We start from the raw sequence: 19,533 nt of genomic DNA, 5'->3' as shown, positions 1-19,533 counted from the left end.
TTACAAAGTTCACTCTCTTCCAAAGGGAAATAATTCTAGATACTATTAGCCTCTTACACTAATACACAGTGTCAACCATGGTGTCAACATTGTTTTTGTATAGTTTTGTTATGTAGGTCACAGCTGGGGTTGTCTATCTACAGGAAATGGATCATTCTTCATTAATCTTCAGACTAGAAGTCTGGCATTTTTAGTATTAGTATGTTTTGTAAATTCATATACTACTAAAGCTGTACTAAGTTTAATAAGCTTTGTTCAATAATCATATTTTGTTGCGATTTTATATCCCGACATACAGAACTGTCTTCTACAACTCACTACTGTACGCGTAATGTACAGTTCAATAACAATAAAAGAATTCGTAACACGAGTCAGTTGTTATTTTAAAATTATCGATAATATAAGAACACAATAATAAGAGTGTGTTTTCACTCTCCTCAGAAACTGTCACTTTGCAAGAGGTCAGGACAACCAAGACGATATGGTCAACAAGCATTCCAGTACCTCATCCTCCCCGGACAGGGATCCCGCTGGGTTAACAGACCTAGACAGGAGCTGCAGGTCGGACGGCAAGAGTTACTCCCTCCCTCGTGGCTACCAGTGTGCGGAGGACACGGATTTGAAGCCTTCGTATAGAGGCTCTCACAATCTAAGCAAACCCCCTCCTCTTAATCACGTGACTAGAAGTTCGACTTACAGTGCTAATTCTTTGGAGAGTTCTTTAACATCGGCGGACTTAGTGGGTAACAACAACAATAGTCCGGCAGATCTGATTATTAATAACCACATCGGACAGACCGGACAAGTCGTGTCCGCTGGGGGAAATTCCCAACAGAATCAGAACGGTGAGCAATTCGGCGGACACACTCCATCCTCCCCTCTCGTGCACAGCGGGAGGGGTATTTTGCCCCAATCCTCCCCGGTTCACCTTCTGCAACGGAAGATCTCAAACATCACCGTCGACTCAGGCCGCAGCTCCACCAGCGGCGGCACCGATGACAACAACGAGTGGGCCTTCGACGAGGAGGACGAAGACGCCCTGGTGGACGGGGTCGAAGAGAGGGAGGAAGATCTGATCCCACGCCGTCACAGCCTCGCCTGCGTGGATTCCACGGGTCACCTCAACGTGCCCCAGTACCCGGACTTTCTCCTCGCCAACGATGTTTCCCCGGACCTAAGATTCTTTAGGACTCACTCCTCCTCGCGGGACGTCACCGCCTCGGCGCAGGGCGAACCCGAGGACAAAGCTTCGCCGTCGGCCACCACCGCCCCGGTCAGTGTGAAAAGAGCGCCAAAGATTGTGTACAGCCATTCCGAGGATCGCCTGACCGCATCCAGTGGTCAGCACAGGGCGATTATACCTTCCTTGCCTTACTCCCCTTACGGCTCCCCCACTGCCTCCCCTCGACTTAAAAGACAGCCCACAATGGAGACGCACAGGGTTTCAGTTTCTGACGCGGACGGATACACGCAATTGAACCAGTACAAGCTGAAAGATGAAATTGGAAAGGTAAGTTTAAAAAAAAAAAGTCCTTTAAATCACTTTTGCCTAAAGTGCGTAAAACTTTAATCTGTTCATATTCTTAGGCGGCACAATAGTTGTAATTAGAAATATTATATATTAGAATATTTAACTTGGTGATATCTTCTATTTGATTCCTAAAACTAAAGTAGGCCTATTGTTAGTTAGAATTAGACGATTACCTCATTAAATTACATCAAGCAACATTGGACCACTTTTATTGTACGTATGAATAAGTCCGCTCTTTAACTCGTCTAAAGATGTTGTTATCATTACTTTTATTATCAACGAACATTTGTAAAAACATGTTATTTCATAGCCACTTTAGCTCTAGGCGTATTGAGAAAGTGATAGAATCAAGGCGTATTGAAAAAGTGATAGAATCAAGGCGTATTGAGAAAGTGATAGAATCAAGGCGTATTGAGAAAGTGATAGAATCAAGGTGTATTGAGAAAGTGATAGAATCAAGGCGTATTGAGAAAGTGATAGAATCAAGGCGTATTGAGAAAGTGATAGAATCAAGGCGTATTGAGAAAGTGATAGAATCAAGGTGTATTGAGAAAGTGATAGAATCAAGGTGTATTGAGAAAGTGATAGAATCAAGGCGTATTGAGAAAGTGATAGAATCAAGGCGAATTGAGAAAGTGATAGAATCAAGGTGTATTGAGAAAGTGATAGAATCAAGGCGTATTGAGAAAGTGATAGAATCAAGGCGTATTGAGAAAGTGATAGAATCAAGGTGTATTGAGAAAGTGATAGAATCAAGGCGTATTGAGAAAGTGATAGAATCAAGGCGTATTGAGAAAGTGATAGAATCAAGGCGTATTGAGAAAGTGATAGAATCAAGGCGAATTGAGAAAGTGATAGAATCAAGGTGTATTGAGAAAGTGATAGAATCAAGGCGTATTGAGAAAGTGATAGAATCAAGGCGTATTGAGAAAGTGATAGAATCAAGGCGAATTGAGAAAGTGATAGAATCAAGGCGTATTGAGAAAGTGATAGGATCAAGGCGTATTGAGAAAGTGATAGGATCAAGGTGTATTGAGAAAGTGATAGAATCAAGGCGTATTGAGAAAGTGATAGAATCAAGGCGTATTGAGAAAGTGATAGAATCAAGGCGTATTGAGAAAGTGATAGAATCAAGGCGTATTGAGAAAGTGATAGAATCAAGGCGTATTGAGAAAGCTAAAAGCATGAAATACACGCTAATATAAAAAACAATTGTAAAATTTTAAACTGTCGCACAGATTTATTGCTGTTGGTTTAGAATTAGATCTATTAAAAATTTAATTACGTGGCTGATTTGATACTAATTATAATAATTCCGCAGTCGGCAACCTGCGGCTCGAGAGCCACACGCGGTTCTTTTAATGTAAAGCTGCTACTCATTAGTTCCAGACGCAAATATCATTTCTTTTAACGAAAACAAAAACATTTAAAAATCGTTCTGAATCAATTAACGAGGAATAGGCTCCGAGTCTATCTCTCAGCCACTTTGTACTCGCTTTTTACCCCGTTACACGCATCGTCTCTGTTGTCAGTCCGTCGGAAGCTCTCGAATGACGCCGTCGTCGTATAAATTTTTAATTTGCATTCGATGCAAGACAATTAGACATCAGTGGCTGTGACGTATAGTTTTGTTATTTCAAGTAAAAGAGTTAGAAGCGAATTATCTTGTCAAACTTGTGTATAAAACAAAATGGAGATCCAGTATTCCGACCTACTTCTTCACAATAAAGCGCGATGGCTTTCCGAAGAAAAGGTGTTGAAACATTTTGCTTTCTGCTTGAATGAAATAAATACATTCCTAAATGAAAAACGTCATTAATCACCCCTTATAAACGAACGAAAATAGTTACAAATGTTTTATTTTATGGAGGATATAACAGAGAAATTAAATGAGCTGAATATAAAACTACAAGGAAATGGAAACCCATTCTATGTTTTGGTTGAAGAATTGTTTGTTTTGAAAAAAAATAAATAATTTTTTGCAGCAGATATTCAGAGTGGCCAATTACTTCCTTTTCAATTGCTAAAGCAATATGGCAATAAAACCAGTGCAACTGTTGACACGAATTACTTCAACACAGTTATACAAAACAATCGACATGAATTATCTGACAGCAATTCAAAACCAACAAAACCATTCTAGCATTCAAAGTAAATCCTTTTAACACAACTAGTAACGAAATCCACATTGAGCCATTAGGAATTGATACTGGATCTCTAAAAATGCTACAGATCGATTTAAAAAGCAAACCTTTGTGGAGTGGAAAATTTGCAGAGTTGAAAAGCAAGTTGGAAGTGTTGGAGGTCCAGAAATGTATGTACCGCAACAAAAATGGACAGCTTTAAAAGAAATGCCGCGAGTTGAGGCACTTATATTTACGCATAGAAAAGTCTTCCAGATTGCTACAGCCAGGTGAAGAAGTTGCCTTTTGGAGAGCTATCTTCAGTTCGACATATTCGTGCAAGCATGTGTTCTGGTGTATTAACATAATTAAAAGTAAAGTAAGAAGCCAACTAACAAATCAAAATCTACAGTCGTGTTTGAAACTAAAAACAAATTATGAGCCAAATGTATCGAAACTTTCTAAGACCATGCAAAGCCATTGTTCTCTTTGAATTTGTTTGTTATTGAAGTACAAGTTAGCGCTGTAAGAAAATGTTTAATTGTTATAATATGTAACTTTCGAAATAAGTAATTATCTTATATATATATATATATATATATATATATATATATATATATATATATATATATATATATAATATATACTAATGATAGATTATATAGATTATATATACTATATATGGAATAGAATGGGTTGCCTGAGCTAGCCAGGAAAACCAGTGACTTGGCAGAATTTAAGTCATTGGTTAATATGCATGACGCGTAGGACGTAATCATCTTCTTTTTTGAAGTAACGTCTGTATTATATAAGATAAGATATATATATACTACATATAATGTAATTAATTGTGAAAAAAAACACTACTTAAATATGAATAAAGATATATTTTTCTTATGGATAAACAGATTAGTTTTATCTAACTAAAACTTTATGTATGCAAGTGCTATTTATTGCCGGCAACATTAATATTTGTGTCTCTTTAAAACCTTCAAATTTTGTAAACTGACATTTTTTACTCTTCCGACTCAAAAGGTTGCAGACCCCTGTCAACTAATCAATACTAGTACACACCTTTAAGCTTTGTTGTTTTTTAAACGCATTTTCATGTGTTTTCATGTTTTACTAAGTAAGTTAAAAAGTTCCCCTTTCAGACCTTGCGATCTATAGGGCCGATGATGTAAAGGTCATCTGTTTCTATGGCCAATGGTTAACGAGGCTGTCATGTGACCAGCACAACGACCAAACGCTTTTACTTTTCCCCATCTAATGTCCGGTACCCATTAGAACATGGTGGACTCAAGAGATCCGGAAATGGAAAAAATTTTGATCTTACCCAGGATTCGAACCCGGAACACCGATTCGGAAACAAGCTCAGCCACCGCGCCTCCTTTTACTAGACGTTACTTAATGTAAGTCACATGACCAAATGAAATATGTTTATATTGTCGTGATGCTTTTCTCTGTCTACATTGTTGTATTCATCGTGCCACTGCTTGGACATGTTCGACCGATCAGCCACTGCTTGGACATGTTCGACCGATCAGCCCTCAAATACATTTCTTCTAATGTAAATCTTAAAAACAATGAAACAAATAGGAAATGTCCCCCCCCCCCTTTTTTTTTTTCATGATATTGATTAAATCTGTACTCAGACATTTAAATCAGTAAGTAGATTAGATAAAAACTAATTGTAAAAGACATGCACTCCTTTAGAGTTAGTATAACAGTGATTAGTCCCCCCCCCCCCGATTGATTTCACATAGCATAGTTGTCTGTATAAGGATTCTTTTGTATTCCAGGGTTCCTACGGTATTGTGAAGCTCGCATACAACGAACAAAACGACGTCCATTATGTGAGTATCTGCTATATAATGTACATGTCTATTTGACAAAGTTTATATCGACTCTGTCTGGGTGCTATATAATGTACATGTCTATTTGACAAAGTTTATATCGACTCTGTCTGTTTGCTATAACATGTACATGTATCGACTCTGTCTGGGTGCTATCTAATGTACATGTATATTTGACAAAGTTTATATCAACTCTGTCTGGGTGCTATATAATGTACATGTATATTTGATAAAGCTTACATCGACTCTGTCTGGGTGCTATATAATGTACATGTATATTTGATAAAGCTTACATCGACTCTGTCTGGGTGCTATATTATGTACATGTATCGACTCTGTCTGGGTGCTATATAATGTACATGTATATTTGACAAAGCTTACATCGACTCTGTCTAGGTGCTATATAATGTACATGTATCGACTCTGTCTGGATGCTATATAATGTACATGTGTATTTGACAAAGTTTATATGAACTCTGTCTGGGTGCTATATAATGTACATGTATATTTGACAAAGCTTATATCAACTCTGTTTTGAGTGCTATATAATGTACATGAACATATTTGACAAAGCTTATATCAACTCTGTCTGGGTGCTATATAATGTACATGTATATTCGACAAAGCTTATATCAACTCTGTCTGGGTGCTATATAATGTACATGCATATTTGACAAAGCTTATATCAAATCTGTTTTGGGTGCTATATAATGTACATGTATATTTGACAAAGCTTATATCAAATCTGTTTTGGGGAGATCCTTTTACACATGTTTTTCTCCCAATTCCCATTTTCATAACTAGTTTGAAATTTGCACAATTATTCATAGTCAAGAGTGGAATGGCGGAAGACGGTCGAAAAATCATGTGTGGTTCCCCAAACTAAGGGATAGGTGAAGGTTGTGGTGAAGGATGATACTGTATAGATATTTTAATATTAATCTTGTACCTTTTGGATATCATATTAATCGTACTTTACATGTATGTACGTGATAGTGTTATGAGGGGGAAAATTTTACAAAAGCCGCCCAATCTTCAAAATTTTGAAAAATTCAAAACATTTTCTTTAAAAAAAAAATTACAGTTGATTTGTTTTAAAAACAAAAATTAATCTTTTTTTTTCTAAATATATTTAAATTGTAATTGGAATTCATTTATCTTTTGTATTTTGTATTTCAGGCAATGAAAATTTTATCCAAAACAAAGCTGATGAAAAAAGCTGGATTCTTTCGTAAGAGTTTTTCTTCTTGAATTTGTGTTTTTAGATTCAGGTCGCTACTGCTCCTGGGCAGTCCATTGAAAAAGTGAAAGACGAACACTTTTATTTTTAATCATAATTCGTGAATTTGTCTATGTACATGTGTGTGTCACAATATCAGAGTTGACCTAGTTGTTAGATAAAAGTCATACAGTCGACAGCAACAACAAAAGAAAATGATTTTGGAAATTGTATCTTATTGTATGCTTGTTGCTTTATGGTTTTCCTAATCTCAACATGAGACATCACAGATATCCACTCAAATATAGAAAAAAACAACACCAAAAAGTTGACGAAATTGCAACGTAGTCTAAAGTCTACATAGAGCTAGTCGGATGTTATCAATAAAGAAAAATACATAAAGTAAATAAACTGAACATCTGTACCAGGGTGAAACAGTTAGGTACCCTTTGTTTATAAGCTGAAGTCTTTGATGTCGTGTATATGTAAGCATGCGCATTAGAAGCTTTAGTAACCCGCTCAAAATAGACTTCCCGTGATGCCTGTGATAAAGGAAACGGATTTTTGTAATCTTCTAGTTTTGAAGATGGATATCGCGTGTTTTAAAGCAAGTCGTACGTTTCATACCAGTGAACTGTGAATATTGGGCCAGGAAGTAAGCATCAATGATGAGCGATGGGATGTCTTTAATTTGAATTCATTTAGTCATCTTCCCTACCACGTGACCTTTAAAACTTACAATTTTCCAACTGAAATATTGAGCCATAATACAAAAGCTGTAGCGTAGCTAGGGATTTAGGGGCCCTTGGGGGCTTGGCCATTTTAGGGGCTCCCTGCATTTCGACATCACGACATGAGCTAATGGCGTCATATTTAATGTAAAAACAAATTTCGGACACTCATTTGGGAATTGAAGCCCGGGGGGATTTTCAAATTTTGACCCCACCCTTCCCCCACCCTAGCTACGCCACTGTACCAATACGTTCTCATGGCAACTTATGTGCATAGAAACTTATTTATTTCGTTTATGTTCTTCTCTAAACATGATTCTATTTCCCCCATAAATTTAAAACTTTTCGTCTAGAGAAGTACTTTACTTACTTACAGGTCAAAAGACGTATTTTGATGGGTGGTAGGATTAACACAAGCAGTGTTGCTAATTTCAACATTAATTTTGACCTCTAGCGGCTAAAACTTGAGAACCTTGTACATTTATCCAATTAACTTTTTTTCTTAGCTTGATTATTGAATTATAGAACGCCAGATGTTGACACTGAAGATCCTCATATGTTTAAATTTTTTAACATAAGATCGTTGAATTTATTATAAGTACCTCAGATCTTTTAATTTAGAATTTCAGATCATTAATTCCAAAACCTACATTATTTAATTTAGAATTTCAGATGATTAATTTAATAACATCTATTCTTTTAATTTAGAAATCTTTAAATGTATAAATTTAGATAATTAATTTCAGAACCTGTAATCTTTAAATTTAGAATTTCAGAGAATTAATTTCAGAACCTGTAATCTTTAAATTTAGAATTTCAGAGAATTAATTTCAGAACATCCAATCGCTAATCTTTAAATTTAGAATTTCAGATAATTAATTTCAGAACCTGTAATCTTTTAATTTAGAATTTCAGATAATTAATTTCAGAACATCCAATCGCTTATCTTTAAATTTAGATCTTCGGATTATTCATTTCAGAATCTCTGAATTTTATGACCAATGAAATTTACATTTTACTCTTTTACAACCTCAAACTTGAGCTCCTCAAATTTTTGTTGCAAAATTTAAACAAAAAACAAAACGTTGTTGAGGTACAAAGTTATTTTGAGAATACCGGAAGTTTCCCCTCAATGACGATGTGACTTAAAAAGGGTCGCGAAAGCATTTTTTTTTTTACTTTTTCAACCAATACGTTGTCATGGCAACTGATGTGCATAGAAACTTATTTCGTTTTGTTCTTATCTAGAGATGATTTTGTTTCCCATAATTTTAAAACTTGTCCATTTCTCCAATATCCAGGGCGTATGCCTCCAAACAGGGATGGTAGGAAGAACTCCAGACCACCGAACCCCCTCGAGAGGGTGTACCGTGAGATCGCCATTTTGAAAAAATTGGATCACCCGAACGTGGTGAAGCTGGTGGAGGTCCTGGACGACCCGGATGAAGACAAACTGTATCTAGGTACGTAAAGATTTATAGCAAAATTATGAGGGACGAACTATTTATATTACTTTGAATAGTTATTTCATTTTTTTAAATTGGCTCTTAGTTCAATTGTGCCTCTACCTAGTAGTCTTGAAAAACATAGGGCTACTTTAAGTGTAAGACCTACTACATTGGTATTGTTTCGTTAATTTATGTTAATAAATTCCGTTGGAGTTTTGTTGAAGTCAGAGACGCTTGGGAGTAAGGACCTGTCATTGTAGTGAGTTAGGTTTTGTTTAAATACCATTTCATATTATTATTACTAGATTTATATCTCATCTCAAGTTGAATCTGTGTATATTAATTACATTAACTTTGTTAAAAAAAAAAGAAGTCTGTTCAAGTTTATTTTAAGTTGTTTTTTTTTTTAAAGTTCTACATTTTAGGTTTTAATACGCCTACATCGGTTTAGTTACACTAGATGTCTGGAGCTATAATTCAATAACCGACCAACAACGGGCATGTGCCATATTTTTATTATAAAAAATGTCATCTAAATATTTGGTTAAATATAAATATATTAAATATAGCCTGAGCTTATAGTGTCGCTATGAAAAGATAAGCATTACGTAGGCCTATAGGAAAACGTTTTTCATTAAAAAGAAACAGATATTTGTACTTGCTATATTCAATCTTTGATTTGTAACTTTAAAAAATGCCATAGTATGGGAAGTATGGTTGAATGGAATTAACCGCTTGCCTACCTAACTGAGAGAACTTGAGAGTTCGAATCCTGATGTGGACTGGGACATTTTAATTTGAGCCTTAACTCGAGCTGAGTTGTGTTTGATAAGAAATGCTAAGCACTGAGACCTTCCAGATTTTTACTACAAAGCTTATATCAACTCACTTTGTCTTTCAAATCTCTGTCTATCTAAAAAGTTTGAACATGTTTCCCATTCTCGGAACAAGTTGAAATTTTTTTTTGAATTTTTCATAATTGATGAAAATACACAAATCAATCCAAAAATTAACCAAATACTTAATCAATTGGTACTAATTAATCAGGGCCGGCCCTAACAATTGCGGGGCCCTATGCGCAACAGATTTCGCGGGGCTCAGTCTGAGTAGGAATAATCATAATGTCAAAATTAAGATTTTGTATTAGAAAATAAATTCGTCTTTACAATACATTTTTATCACATGAAATGCCGTTTGTTTTTATCTCGCGTGGGATTGGCACCCCAAATTAACAATTTTGTCTATTTTGCCTAAGGCCGGCCCTGTAATTAATTTATTTTATATAGCAGAAAGGAAGCTAATTTTCAGGTAATTGTTAGTAATTAATGGATCTTTACGCTCATATAAGCTTTGGTTTTAAAAAGGTTTCATTTTTTATCTATTGTTTGTTTTTCCCATTGATGTTCAACTGACCTATGTATCAGCATTGGATTTACGTTTCACTTTATTGTCTTTGTATTTTTCAGTTTTTGAGCTGGTAGAAAAAGGGTAAGTTCCCTTTATTACGTTAAAATAAGAGTTCGAATATTTTTTTAAAAAATGAAATAAAAGACTAATATTCATAACAGGCCCAACTTAGTGATCATCATGGAAAACTAGATGACCATAAACCTGTCATAGGGTACATTTAGGATGAGAAATATTAGTATTACATAATCTTGCTCTCCTTATAAACTCTTCTATTATGAAACACACGCCAGGCATTATATGTAGATGAAATTTCAATTGGTTGTAGACATCAAAGTCAAAGATTTTGTTTATGAAGCCTACGTGCTCTGTAATGTTTGTAAATCCTGATACCAGACGTAGTCATAGCCTTGGGATGAAAGCTTATGTGAATTAAAATGGTACCTACAAATCGTGACTTCAACTTTAGCCACATTAAGTTTTATAATCATCAGTCGTTAATCTTACGTAGCACTGGGGCACCTCACATGATATGACAATCGTCTCTCTCTCCATTCTTCCCGTCTTTTGCCAAACAGACCCGTTCATTACATAATGTTGTTGTCCCATCGCTTCCTTTGCCTGCCTCTCCTTCTTTTTCTGGTACTTTTCCCTGCAGGAAAGTCTTTGCGAGCCTTGATGATCTTGTAATATCTGTTTGTTTTTTTTGTACGGTGGTCAGAAGCTAATCGGGGAATCCAAACGCCATTCTAATACTGTCTCGTATTTCCACATTTGTAATGCGGTATTAGTTTGTGATCACTAGAATCCTTCTGTGACATCTGAGTTTCAAAGCTAGGATCTTCTTCTCTGATTCTGCAGCTAAAAGATTATAAGATTCGCACGCATACAAGGAAAGTCACCAGCAGCACATCAGTCTGATATTTATTTATTTATGGACACTAATAATAAACTTAATAAAGATCATAACATGGGTAGTTGAAACACTCTGTAAAGAAACACTGACCTATATAATACATTCCCTGCATAGAAGCAAAATAAAAAAAAAATAATAAATATAATTTGCTTCCCTTGAAGGCCTCACTTATTGTCGGTTAAGGGTGCTGTCTACCCCAGAGGTATACATCTTTTAATTCCCATTTCCCCAAATCTCGATTACGACAATAAAAAAAAAACTGATGGAGAAACCTTTCCTTGTTTTTTTCCCAACGCTGGCAGAGACTAATCAAATATGTCATATGGCAACATAGGAGATTGATTTTTTTTCTCCCGCCTCGAGCTTCCGTCGTACGTATCGTGTGATTCCCGCCTAAATCTTTCTTCTTCCTGTGACATTTTATTTTTTAGCGCGCCTATATCAGAAAGATCTTTCTTGGTCACGTGAGCTTTGTCACGTGATGATGTAATGTGTTCTCGTCTGCGGCTGTGACATCATGACGTCTAGACTGACTCCTAGAGTCTAGTCTAGACAAAGTGAGACTGTTGGACTGGCTTGGATTCATTTGTATAAAAATGTACTTATCTAAATAGTTATTTTATTTGTTACAAAGCTTATATCAGCTCTGCCTGTCTGGTACAAATTTTGAACACGTTATTTCTCCCACACCAATTCTAGGATCAGCTTGAAACTGTACACAATTATTTATTGTACCTAACAAAACATGAATCATTTTAAAAAGTAACCAATTATTCAATAATTTATTGCTAAATGATTGTTATGTTTGATATCGAAAAAGGAAAATAAGTTATTTACATTATTATGAGACTTAATTGTATATGTGGAGTTATTTCCCCTAGATAAGCTTTTTTTTTAAAAAAGTATTTTTATATTTTGCTTGTTTTCTAAGTGTCGGACGTTACTTCAGAAATGACAAATATTACGTCCTAGCCTAACGTCATGTAAGACGGCATAGCATGACAGCGGACGGGCTTTGAACGTAGGACCATCCATAACAGTCTGAAGCACATATACCTCGACAAGGGCAGCCATCATGATGCGTATAGCAAAGCTTTATAATTTTTGGAGTAAAATATTGACCCTTTCCATTGTATTAACTGCCCTTGGGAAATCCTATAAATAGCACGCTTTTTGGTGTATCCGGCGTGTTTTTAATACGTTGGATGTTTGCTGTCACGCAGATTATCAGCACTGGAGTTGGTTTTTTAAAGATCGTCTGCTGTTTTAATAAAGAGTATATATAGACTATAGAGAAAACATAAACTGACCAGGCCAGAGAATAAGATTTCCTAGATAAAGGGACATAAACTATAGGTAGAGAATCAGATGCTAAGAATGACAAGATAGAGTAAACTAAAATAAGACTAAGACTTCTTTATGGATCCTTATGGACATGTGTTGTCATTACAAGGACTCTTTTCTCATTTAAAAACAACACATCAGAAACATACACATACATAAAACAGACACAACATAAAGAGTTCATTCATCGACTACACACGTATTCTTGATCCTTTTCATGTTTCCTGATCAACGAGTGACGTTGATATAGTCTTACCACTCTGATCATGAATGAGTTTTTGTACCGCTCTGTTCAAGTTTTGATAGAGGCTTTGAATAAGAGATTACCATTTACAAACAATTAGCTCAATATGATAATCCTTATATGACATCAGTTAGGCCAGGTTCACAACTTCACATTCACTTTCACCTTTGGTCTGCTGGACCGTTGGGGAACCACGCAAGATCTTTCAACCTACTCTCTCCATTTTTCTCTGTCATTTGTCTTTGGTAGAATTTCATTCTGATATTCTTTCTGAAAATATTGAAACCTGACTTTTTTATCTGCCTGGGTGGACCACTTCGGGGGCCGATTTTGAGTTTGTGTTTCACACAAACTGTCTTTGTAACCTTGTTATAATGTTGTCTAAGCGGCGCAATAGTTTATATGAAGCGTTGCCCTGCCAGCAAGTTATATAATAATAATACTAACCCACCGTTTCCTATTAAGCAAAAGAAATAGGCCTCTCTCATAACAACCACGTTCTGACTTTTCGGATGTAATTCTCAATAATAATAATAACAATAATACTAATAAAATAATGGTCAACCTTTTCTAAATCACATTGGCTAACTGATTTTTTTTACTAGGACGCATAAAAGCACAATATCCTTGTGACTTGAATCGACCTAACCCTAGCACTGTGCATTCAGTAAAAACTTCTGTCCCCCCCCCCCCTCTCTCTCCTCTCTCCCTCCGTCTGGATGTTGTGTGTATGCTCATTGTGCTAGAATCACGGCGTGCAATGTGAAATAAGCTTTCTTTCATTGATTGGACAAATATTGCATCAACCGAGGAAAGCTTTGATATATGACCATTTTATCCAGAGCGAGGCTCGGCCGCCATGCTTTTAATATGACGTCATTGATATACGTAGAGAGTGTCGCATGCTTTAACTCCTAAAACGAGCAAGAACAGAGCAATAAAATGGAGAAAATAAAACGAATACGAAATCAACAATAATAGTACTACATATTGAAATAATAGAATAATAGATCTAAATATATAAGGTAATAATGAATCTATCATTAGAGCAGTACACATGTATCTCAGTCTATTTTAACCAGTAAGAGAACAAATAATTAAAACAGGAAAAACAAGTTTAGTCCTAAAGTCTGCATAAATTCCTTTGTAAAATGTTTTACATATTTCGGATGCTCCTTCAGAGTTGAAGATAATCTACTTCCTGGTCCATATCTCCAGCAGGACGACGGGGAATGGCAGTGGGCAGGGTGTGAGCCCGTGACCATCGAGACGACCGAACGACAGTCCAGCGCACATGCCTCACGTACAAAAAATAACTTCCATTTATGTTAAAAATATGTTAATAAAATAATAGAAATAATGATAAATAATTTAAAATAATATATGATAAGTAAAACTATGTCAGAAATCGATACAATTTTTTTTTCAATTTCAAATATTTGTTTTTTATTCTTTCCATGCCCCCTGGGGTCCCCCATTGGATATGGGCATGGACGCATAAAATCCCTTCGAGCAATGGCTGCTGAGCCACTGGTTTGACTTAAAAATATGCTTCTAATGTATACGTGTGTTTCTGTTAAAATGGGTGCTACTGTTATAGTGGATCCTACTTCATGTGCCACTGATACGTTTGTTAAATTGTTATAGTGTGTGTTACTGTAATAGTATGTTCTTCTATTTAACTGTAAATTTCTTCATTTAAAAGTTTCTTTGGAGAACCTTCTCGTCTGCTGATAAACTGTGCCAGGCACAAAATGATAGCTATCGCAAGAATTGGGCAGGGGGAAGAGACCGGAAGCTAAGATCGTTCAAGATGGCGGGAGACGAAGAGACGTCACTTGTTTCCGATGGGGACCAATCCAAATAAATGCCGAGAAGCAGATGATATTCTAACATTTAGTTTTTTTAAAAAAGTTGTCCCTTGAGAAATATTGGTCGCTGGGTATCAGAAACTTTAAGGTCGTCTGCTGATGTGACCAACGCTTAACTATGGTGTAATACCAAGTTAATACCAACACAGCAAACTGTCCCTACAAATGTAAAAGGTTAATGATTCTAAATCTGAATCTTCAAGACAGTATTTTTTTTTAAATACAGCTCACAGAACAAATGTGTCTTGTTCTCTAGACACCACACAATCACCATTTAATTTAATTAAGCCGCCAAATCGGGACCTTTCACACCTAATCTAGCTTTTGATACACATAATCTATATTTTAATAAACTGAATCTGTTTTTCAATACACCCAATTAACCCTTGATACACCCAATGTATATTTTAATAGTCTCAAATCTATCTTTTGATATAAAAAATCTATATTTTAATACACCAAATCTATCTTTCAATACCCATTCTTTTTAGTCACCAAATCTATCTTCAATACACCAAACCCGTCTTACGATCAAATCAATTTCTTGATACACAAAATCTAGTATTTAAAACACGCTATTTATCTTTTGATACACTAAGTAAGGGAGACATCGTGTCCAAGCTCATCAATTGACCTGCCAAGTAGGCCACAGTTGATGAAAGAGGGTAACATTTCATTAGCATTTTGTATACATTAGGAAATAAGAAACTTCTGAAAAGTGGCCTCTATAAACCACCGTGAGTTAAAATTTAAATTCATGCTAGCTAATACTATTTTCACTGATACTTTGGTCATCATAATCCGGTCAGTGATACTTTGGTCATCGATACACTGGTGAGCGATACTTTGGTCAGTGATATAGTCACTTACCACTATATGGCTTTCTTTCCGACGGTCTCCCCTCCCCTTTTATAATATTGATTCTCATACGTATAGAACCAGCGTGTAGACACGTGGCACCAGTAGGACACAATGTGGCACTTGCAGACGTGGGTCGTTGCTGGCATTTCAATGGCGTCTTGGTCAACTGTTTCCAGTTGACGTCACGATGCTACTGCCTCGGTTATCCCGAGAGTGAATGAAAAAAAAAAAGTTGCTTTTTTTTTCTTGAATGAATATTGCAACTTGCAGTTAACCTAATTTATTTGGTCTCCCTCTGAAAAGAAAAAAATTAAAATTCACAGTGAGCATTTTCCCGCATTTTAGAATGTTTGTTTATCAAACACGATTTGTTAATATATTCAAGACACAAACAAATTTCTTTTCAGCAATCTAGGCATGTGTGGGTACATTGAACTTGAAAGATGGCCGGACAATGCACTGGTCAGATCAAAATGACCCAACTAAATGGTTCGCTTAGGAATGTAGTTAGAATTCTTGCCTCTTATACAAAAGTTTGGAATTTTAAATTCTAGCGGACATGCTGCATTTCTGTATCTTAATGACATTGAAATATTTTCTAAGCCTGACCAGCTCATAAATGGCACTGTATTAAATTTCTAGCACACACCATGCGAACATTTAATAACTATCAACAAATAACTCTATCCATTTGGAGATATAGTCCCTATCAGCACATGCAATCATAGAAATCAAATAATAACAATAAAGGTCAACTAGTTCGTCCATACACAGTCACACGCCACTACACTACTAGTCACTCAAAACAAACACAAAGTATTGGATAAAAGCGATAAATCGTTGTGCTGGCCATTATACACTTCAACGTTTTATCTACATAGATCGCTATCGCTACCATAGTTTTATTTCAAACGAACTGCTAAAATGTATGCAAGATGTGTGTTGTACTTCATAGCGGCATATTATCTTTCAATATTTAAGGAAAGGGTAAAATCAATGTTCTCATCCTATGCCATTTTGTCCATGTTTATCTTGCTAAACCACTCAGACATGGAGGCTACGACTGGAAATATAACACTATTCAATAATTTCTCTTCCATCTTCCTGCCTAATTGCGCATGCGTGGAGAAATGACTTCCGATCAAAAAGTTATGATTTTCTTGGGCATCAGGTAATCTGCATTGCAGACAAGGGATTTCAGAAATGAGAATGAGAATGTTTCTGGATTTTTATTTTTTTTTTGCTTGTTGTAATATACAAGTTAATATTTCAGATGGCACAAACAAGCAGTGTTGTGTGTGGGTCTATCAATGTGTGCGTGGGTCTATCAATGTGTGCGTGGGTCTATCAATGTGTGCGTGGGTCTATCAATGTGTGAGGGCTTTCACGTCTTCTTGGGGAGTTTCAAGTGGAGGATGGCAGAACAATCACCTGATTTCCGTAAAATATAACAAATGCAATTTCAGAAAAAGAAATATTCCGCTAAACTTTCAATCTAGGGACAGTTCTATCTATCTATCTATCTATCTATCTATCTATCTATCTATCTATCTATCTATCTATCTATCTATCTATCTATCCGTCTGTCTATCTGTTTGTCTATCATTCCGAACATGCGTTCCTCCTTCCATCAATTTATCTATTTGTCTGTCGGTCCGTCCGTCTTCATACGTCCGTCGGTCCGTCCTTTTGTCTGCCTGACGTTTTAATCTCTCTCCCTCTTTCTTACAAAGCCACACATATATAGGCCTATGTTTTAGTGCGTGTGTTGTCTGCTTGATTAATATTGTGAATGTGTGTGTGTAGTCGGGAAAGAGGTGAATGTATTTCGGGTATAAGTTACAACGAGTCTTGACACTAATCTGTTGGGCGTATGTTTAATGACGTCAAACGCGTTTTTTTTTTCCTGGAATCAGCTTGACCGTTGGTGCATTGTGCACGAGGGGAAAAAAAAAACATGCACAAACACACGTGACCAGTTGGTAGGAGAATAAGCGAAACATATCCAAGAAACACAAGAGATGGAGAAACTGTGTAAGCGTAGGGGGGGGGGGGGGGAGCTAAGCTAAGGTTGACATGTCCCGAGAATGTTATAAAGAGAAAAAAAAGAAAGCGATGTTGACAGGAAGAGAGGGGGGACTGGAATGAGATAGAGGGAAATAGAGAGGAAGAGAGAAGAAGAGTATAACCGAGTGAAAGGAAAAGATAGAAAGAGAGAGATAGTGTGTGTGGGGGGGGGGGAATAGGTGGAGATAAAGAAAGGGGGGGGGGAGAAATAGATGAGAATGGGGAGAAAGGTGGGAGTGAGGGCAAGGCAGAGAAAGAAAGAAAGGGAAATACAAAGGAGGAACAATCTAGAGTGAGAGAGAGGGATAAAAGGAAAGAGAGCGAGACAAAGAGATTGAGGGAAGGAAGGAGAGATAGAGCACAAAAAAGAGTGAAAGCCAGGGATGAGAGGGCTAGGTAGATAGAGAGGGAGTTTAAGAGATATGGATCGAGGAAAGAAAGAAATAGAAAGCAAGGAGAAGAGAGGAACCGAGAAAGACAGATTGAGCAACCAACCAAAGATGTCCTTACATCTGCAGAGCTTAGTTCAGAGACCCTAAAAACAGAGTGTAAATTGTGTCTTTTTCTCTCCTTCTGGAATAAGTTCTCTAGTGACTATCTTCTTAGGTTTAAACACTTTTTCTATATTTCTCCATGAACGTAAGGTTAGCTATAACGAGTGGAGTTGTTTAACTTTCAGCACTTGACTAGGGCTCCTGATACCCCCGATAGTCTTCAAAGATTGACTAAAGCCACTTATACCCCTGATAGTCTTCAAAGATTGACTAAAGTCCCTAATACCCCTGATAGTCTTCAAAGATTGACTAAAGCCCCTAATACCCCTAATATTCAAAGATTGACTAAAGCCCCTAATACCCCTGATAGTCTTCAAAGATTGACTAAAGCCCCTAATACCCCTGATAGTCTTCAAAGATTGACTAAAGCCCCTAATACCCCTGATAGTCTTCAAAGATTGACTAAAGTCCCTAATACCCCTGATAGTCTTCAAAGATTGACTAAAGCCCCTAATACCCCTGATATTCAAAGATTGACTAAAGCCCCTAATACCCCTGATAGTCTTCAAAGATTGACTAAAGCCACTAATACCCCTGATAGTCTTCAAAGATTGACTAAAGCCCCTAATACCCCTGATATTCAAAGATTGACTAAAGCCCCTAATACCCCTGATAGTCTTCAAAGATTGACTAAAGCCACTAATACCCCTGATAGTCTTCAAAGATTGACTAAAGCCACTAATACCCCTGATAGTCTTCAAAGATTGACTAAAGCCACTAATACCCCTGATAGTCTTCAAAGATTGACTAAAGCCACTAATACCCCTGATAGTCTTCAAAGATTGACTAAAGCCCCTAATACCCCTGATAGTCTTCAAAGATTGATTAAGGCCCCTAATACCCCTGATAGTCTTCAAAGATTGACTAAGGCACCTAATACCCCTGATAGTCTTCAAAGATTGACTAAGGCACCTAATACCCCTAATATGTAGGCTAGTTCCCACTGATATGAGCTGATGCCATATAATTTTCTCAAGGAAAACAAATTTAGACTCCTAGGCTATATCAGTAAAATATCAGAAAAAAATCTCTTCCCCCGGAAAAAAAAATGCTGGCTACGCCCATGATATGAATGCCATTAGTGGGCTGGTTTATATGGTAATGCCCGGGCCGATCTTGATACCCAGTACGCCCCTGTCAGTTAGGCCAGGTTCACAACTTCACCTTCACTTTCACCAGTCCTTCGGTCTGCTGGACCTTTGGGGCACCACATACGATCTGTCAACCTTCTGTCTCCATTCTTCTCTGTCATTTGCCTTTAATAGGATTTTATTCTAATATTCATTCTGAAAATATTAAAACCTGCCTTTTTGCCTGCCTGGGTAGACCACTTCGGGGGCCGATTTTGAGTTTGTTTTTCC

General features: G+C 36.6%; 1 protein-coding gene across 13 annotated transcripts in view; it reads left to right on the top strand.

The window, feature by feature from the left end:
- LOC106057138 (calcium/calmodulin-dependent protein kinase kinase 1-like) overlaps positions 1-19,533 on the top strand; it is a 216,956-nt gene that overhangs the window by 184,162 nt on the left and 13,261 nt on the right. For all 13 annotated transcript variants that reach the window (XM_056006979.1, XM_056006976.1, XM_056006983.1 and 10 more), the window contains 5 exons: positions 442-1,510; positions 5,457-5,510; positions 6,690-6,741; positions 8,762-8,923; positions 10,375-10,396. In XM_056006979.1, the coding sequence (XP_055862954.1) occupies positions 442-1,510; positions 5,457-5,510; positions 6,690-6,741; positions 8,762-8,923; positions 10,375-10,396 (1,359 nt within the window). The remainder of the gene's footprint in view (positions 1-441; positions 1,511-5,456; positions 5,511-6,689; positions 6,742-8,761; positions 8,924-10,374; positions 10,397-19,533) is intronic.

Source organism: Biomphalaria glabrata, chromosome 12 (assembly GCF_947242115.1).
Source record: "Biomphalaria glabrata chromosome 12, xgBioGlab47.1, whole genome shotgun sequence".
Taxonomy (NCBI): domain Eukaryota; kingdom Metazoa; phylum Mollusca; class Gastropoda; family Planorbidae; genus Biomphalaria; species Biomphalaria glabrata.
The sequence above is the reverse complement of the archived record's forward strand: the minus strand, read 5'-3'. Positions and strand labels throughout refer to the sequence as shown.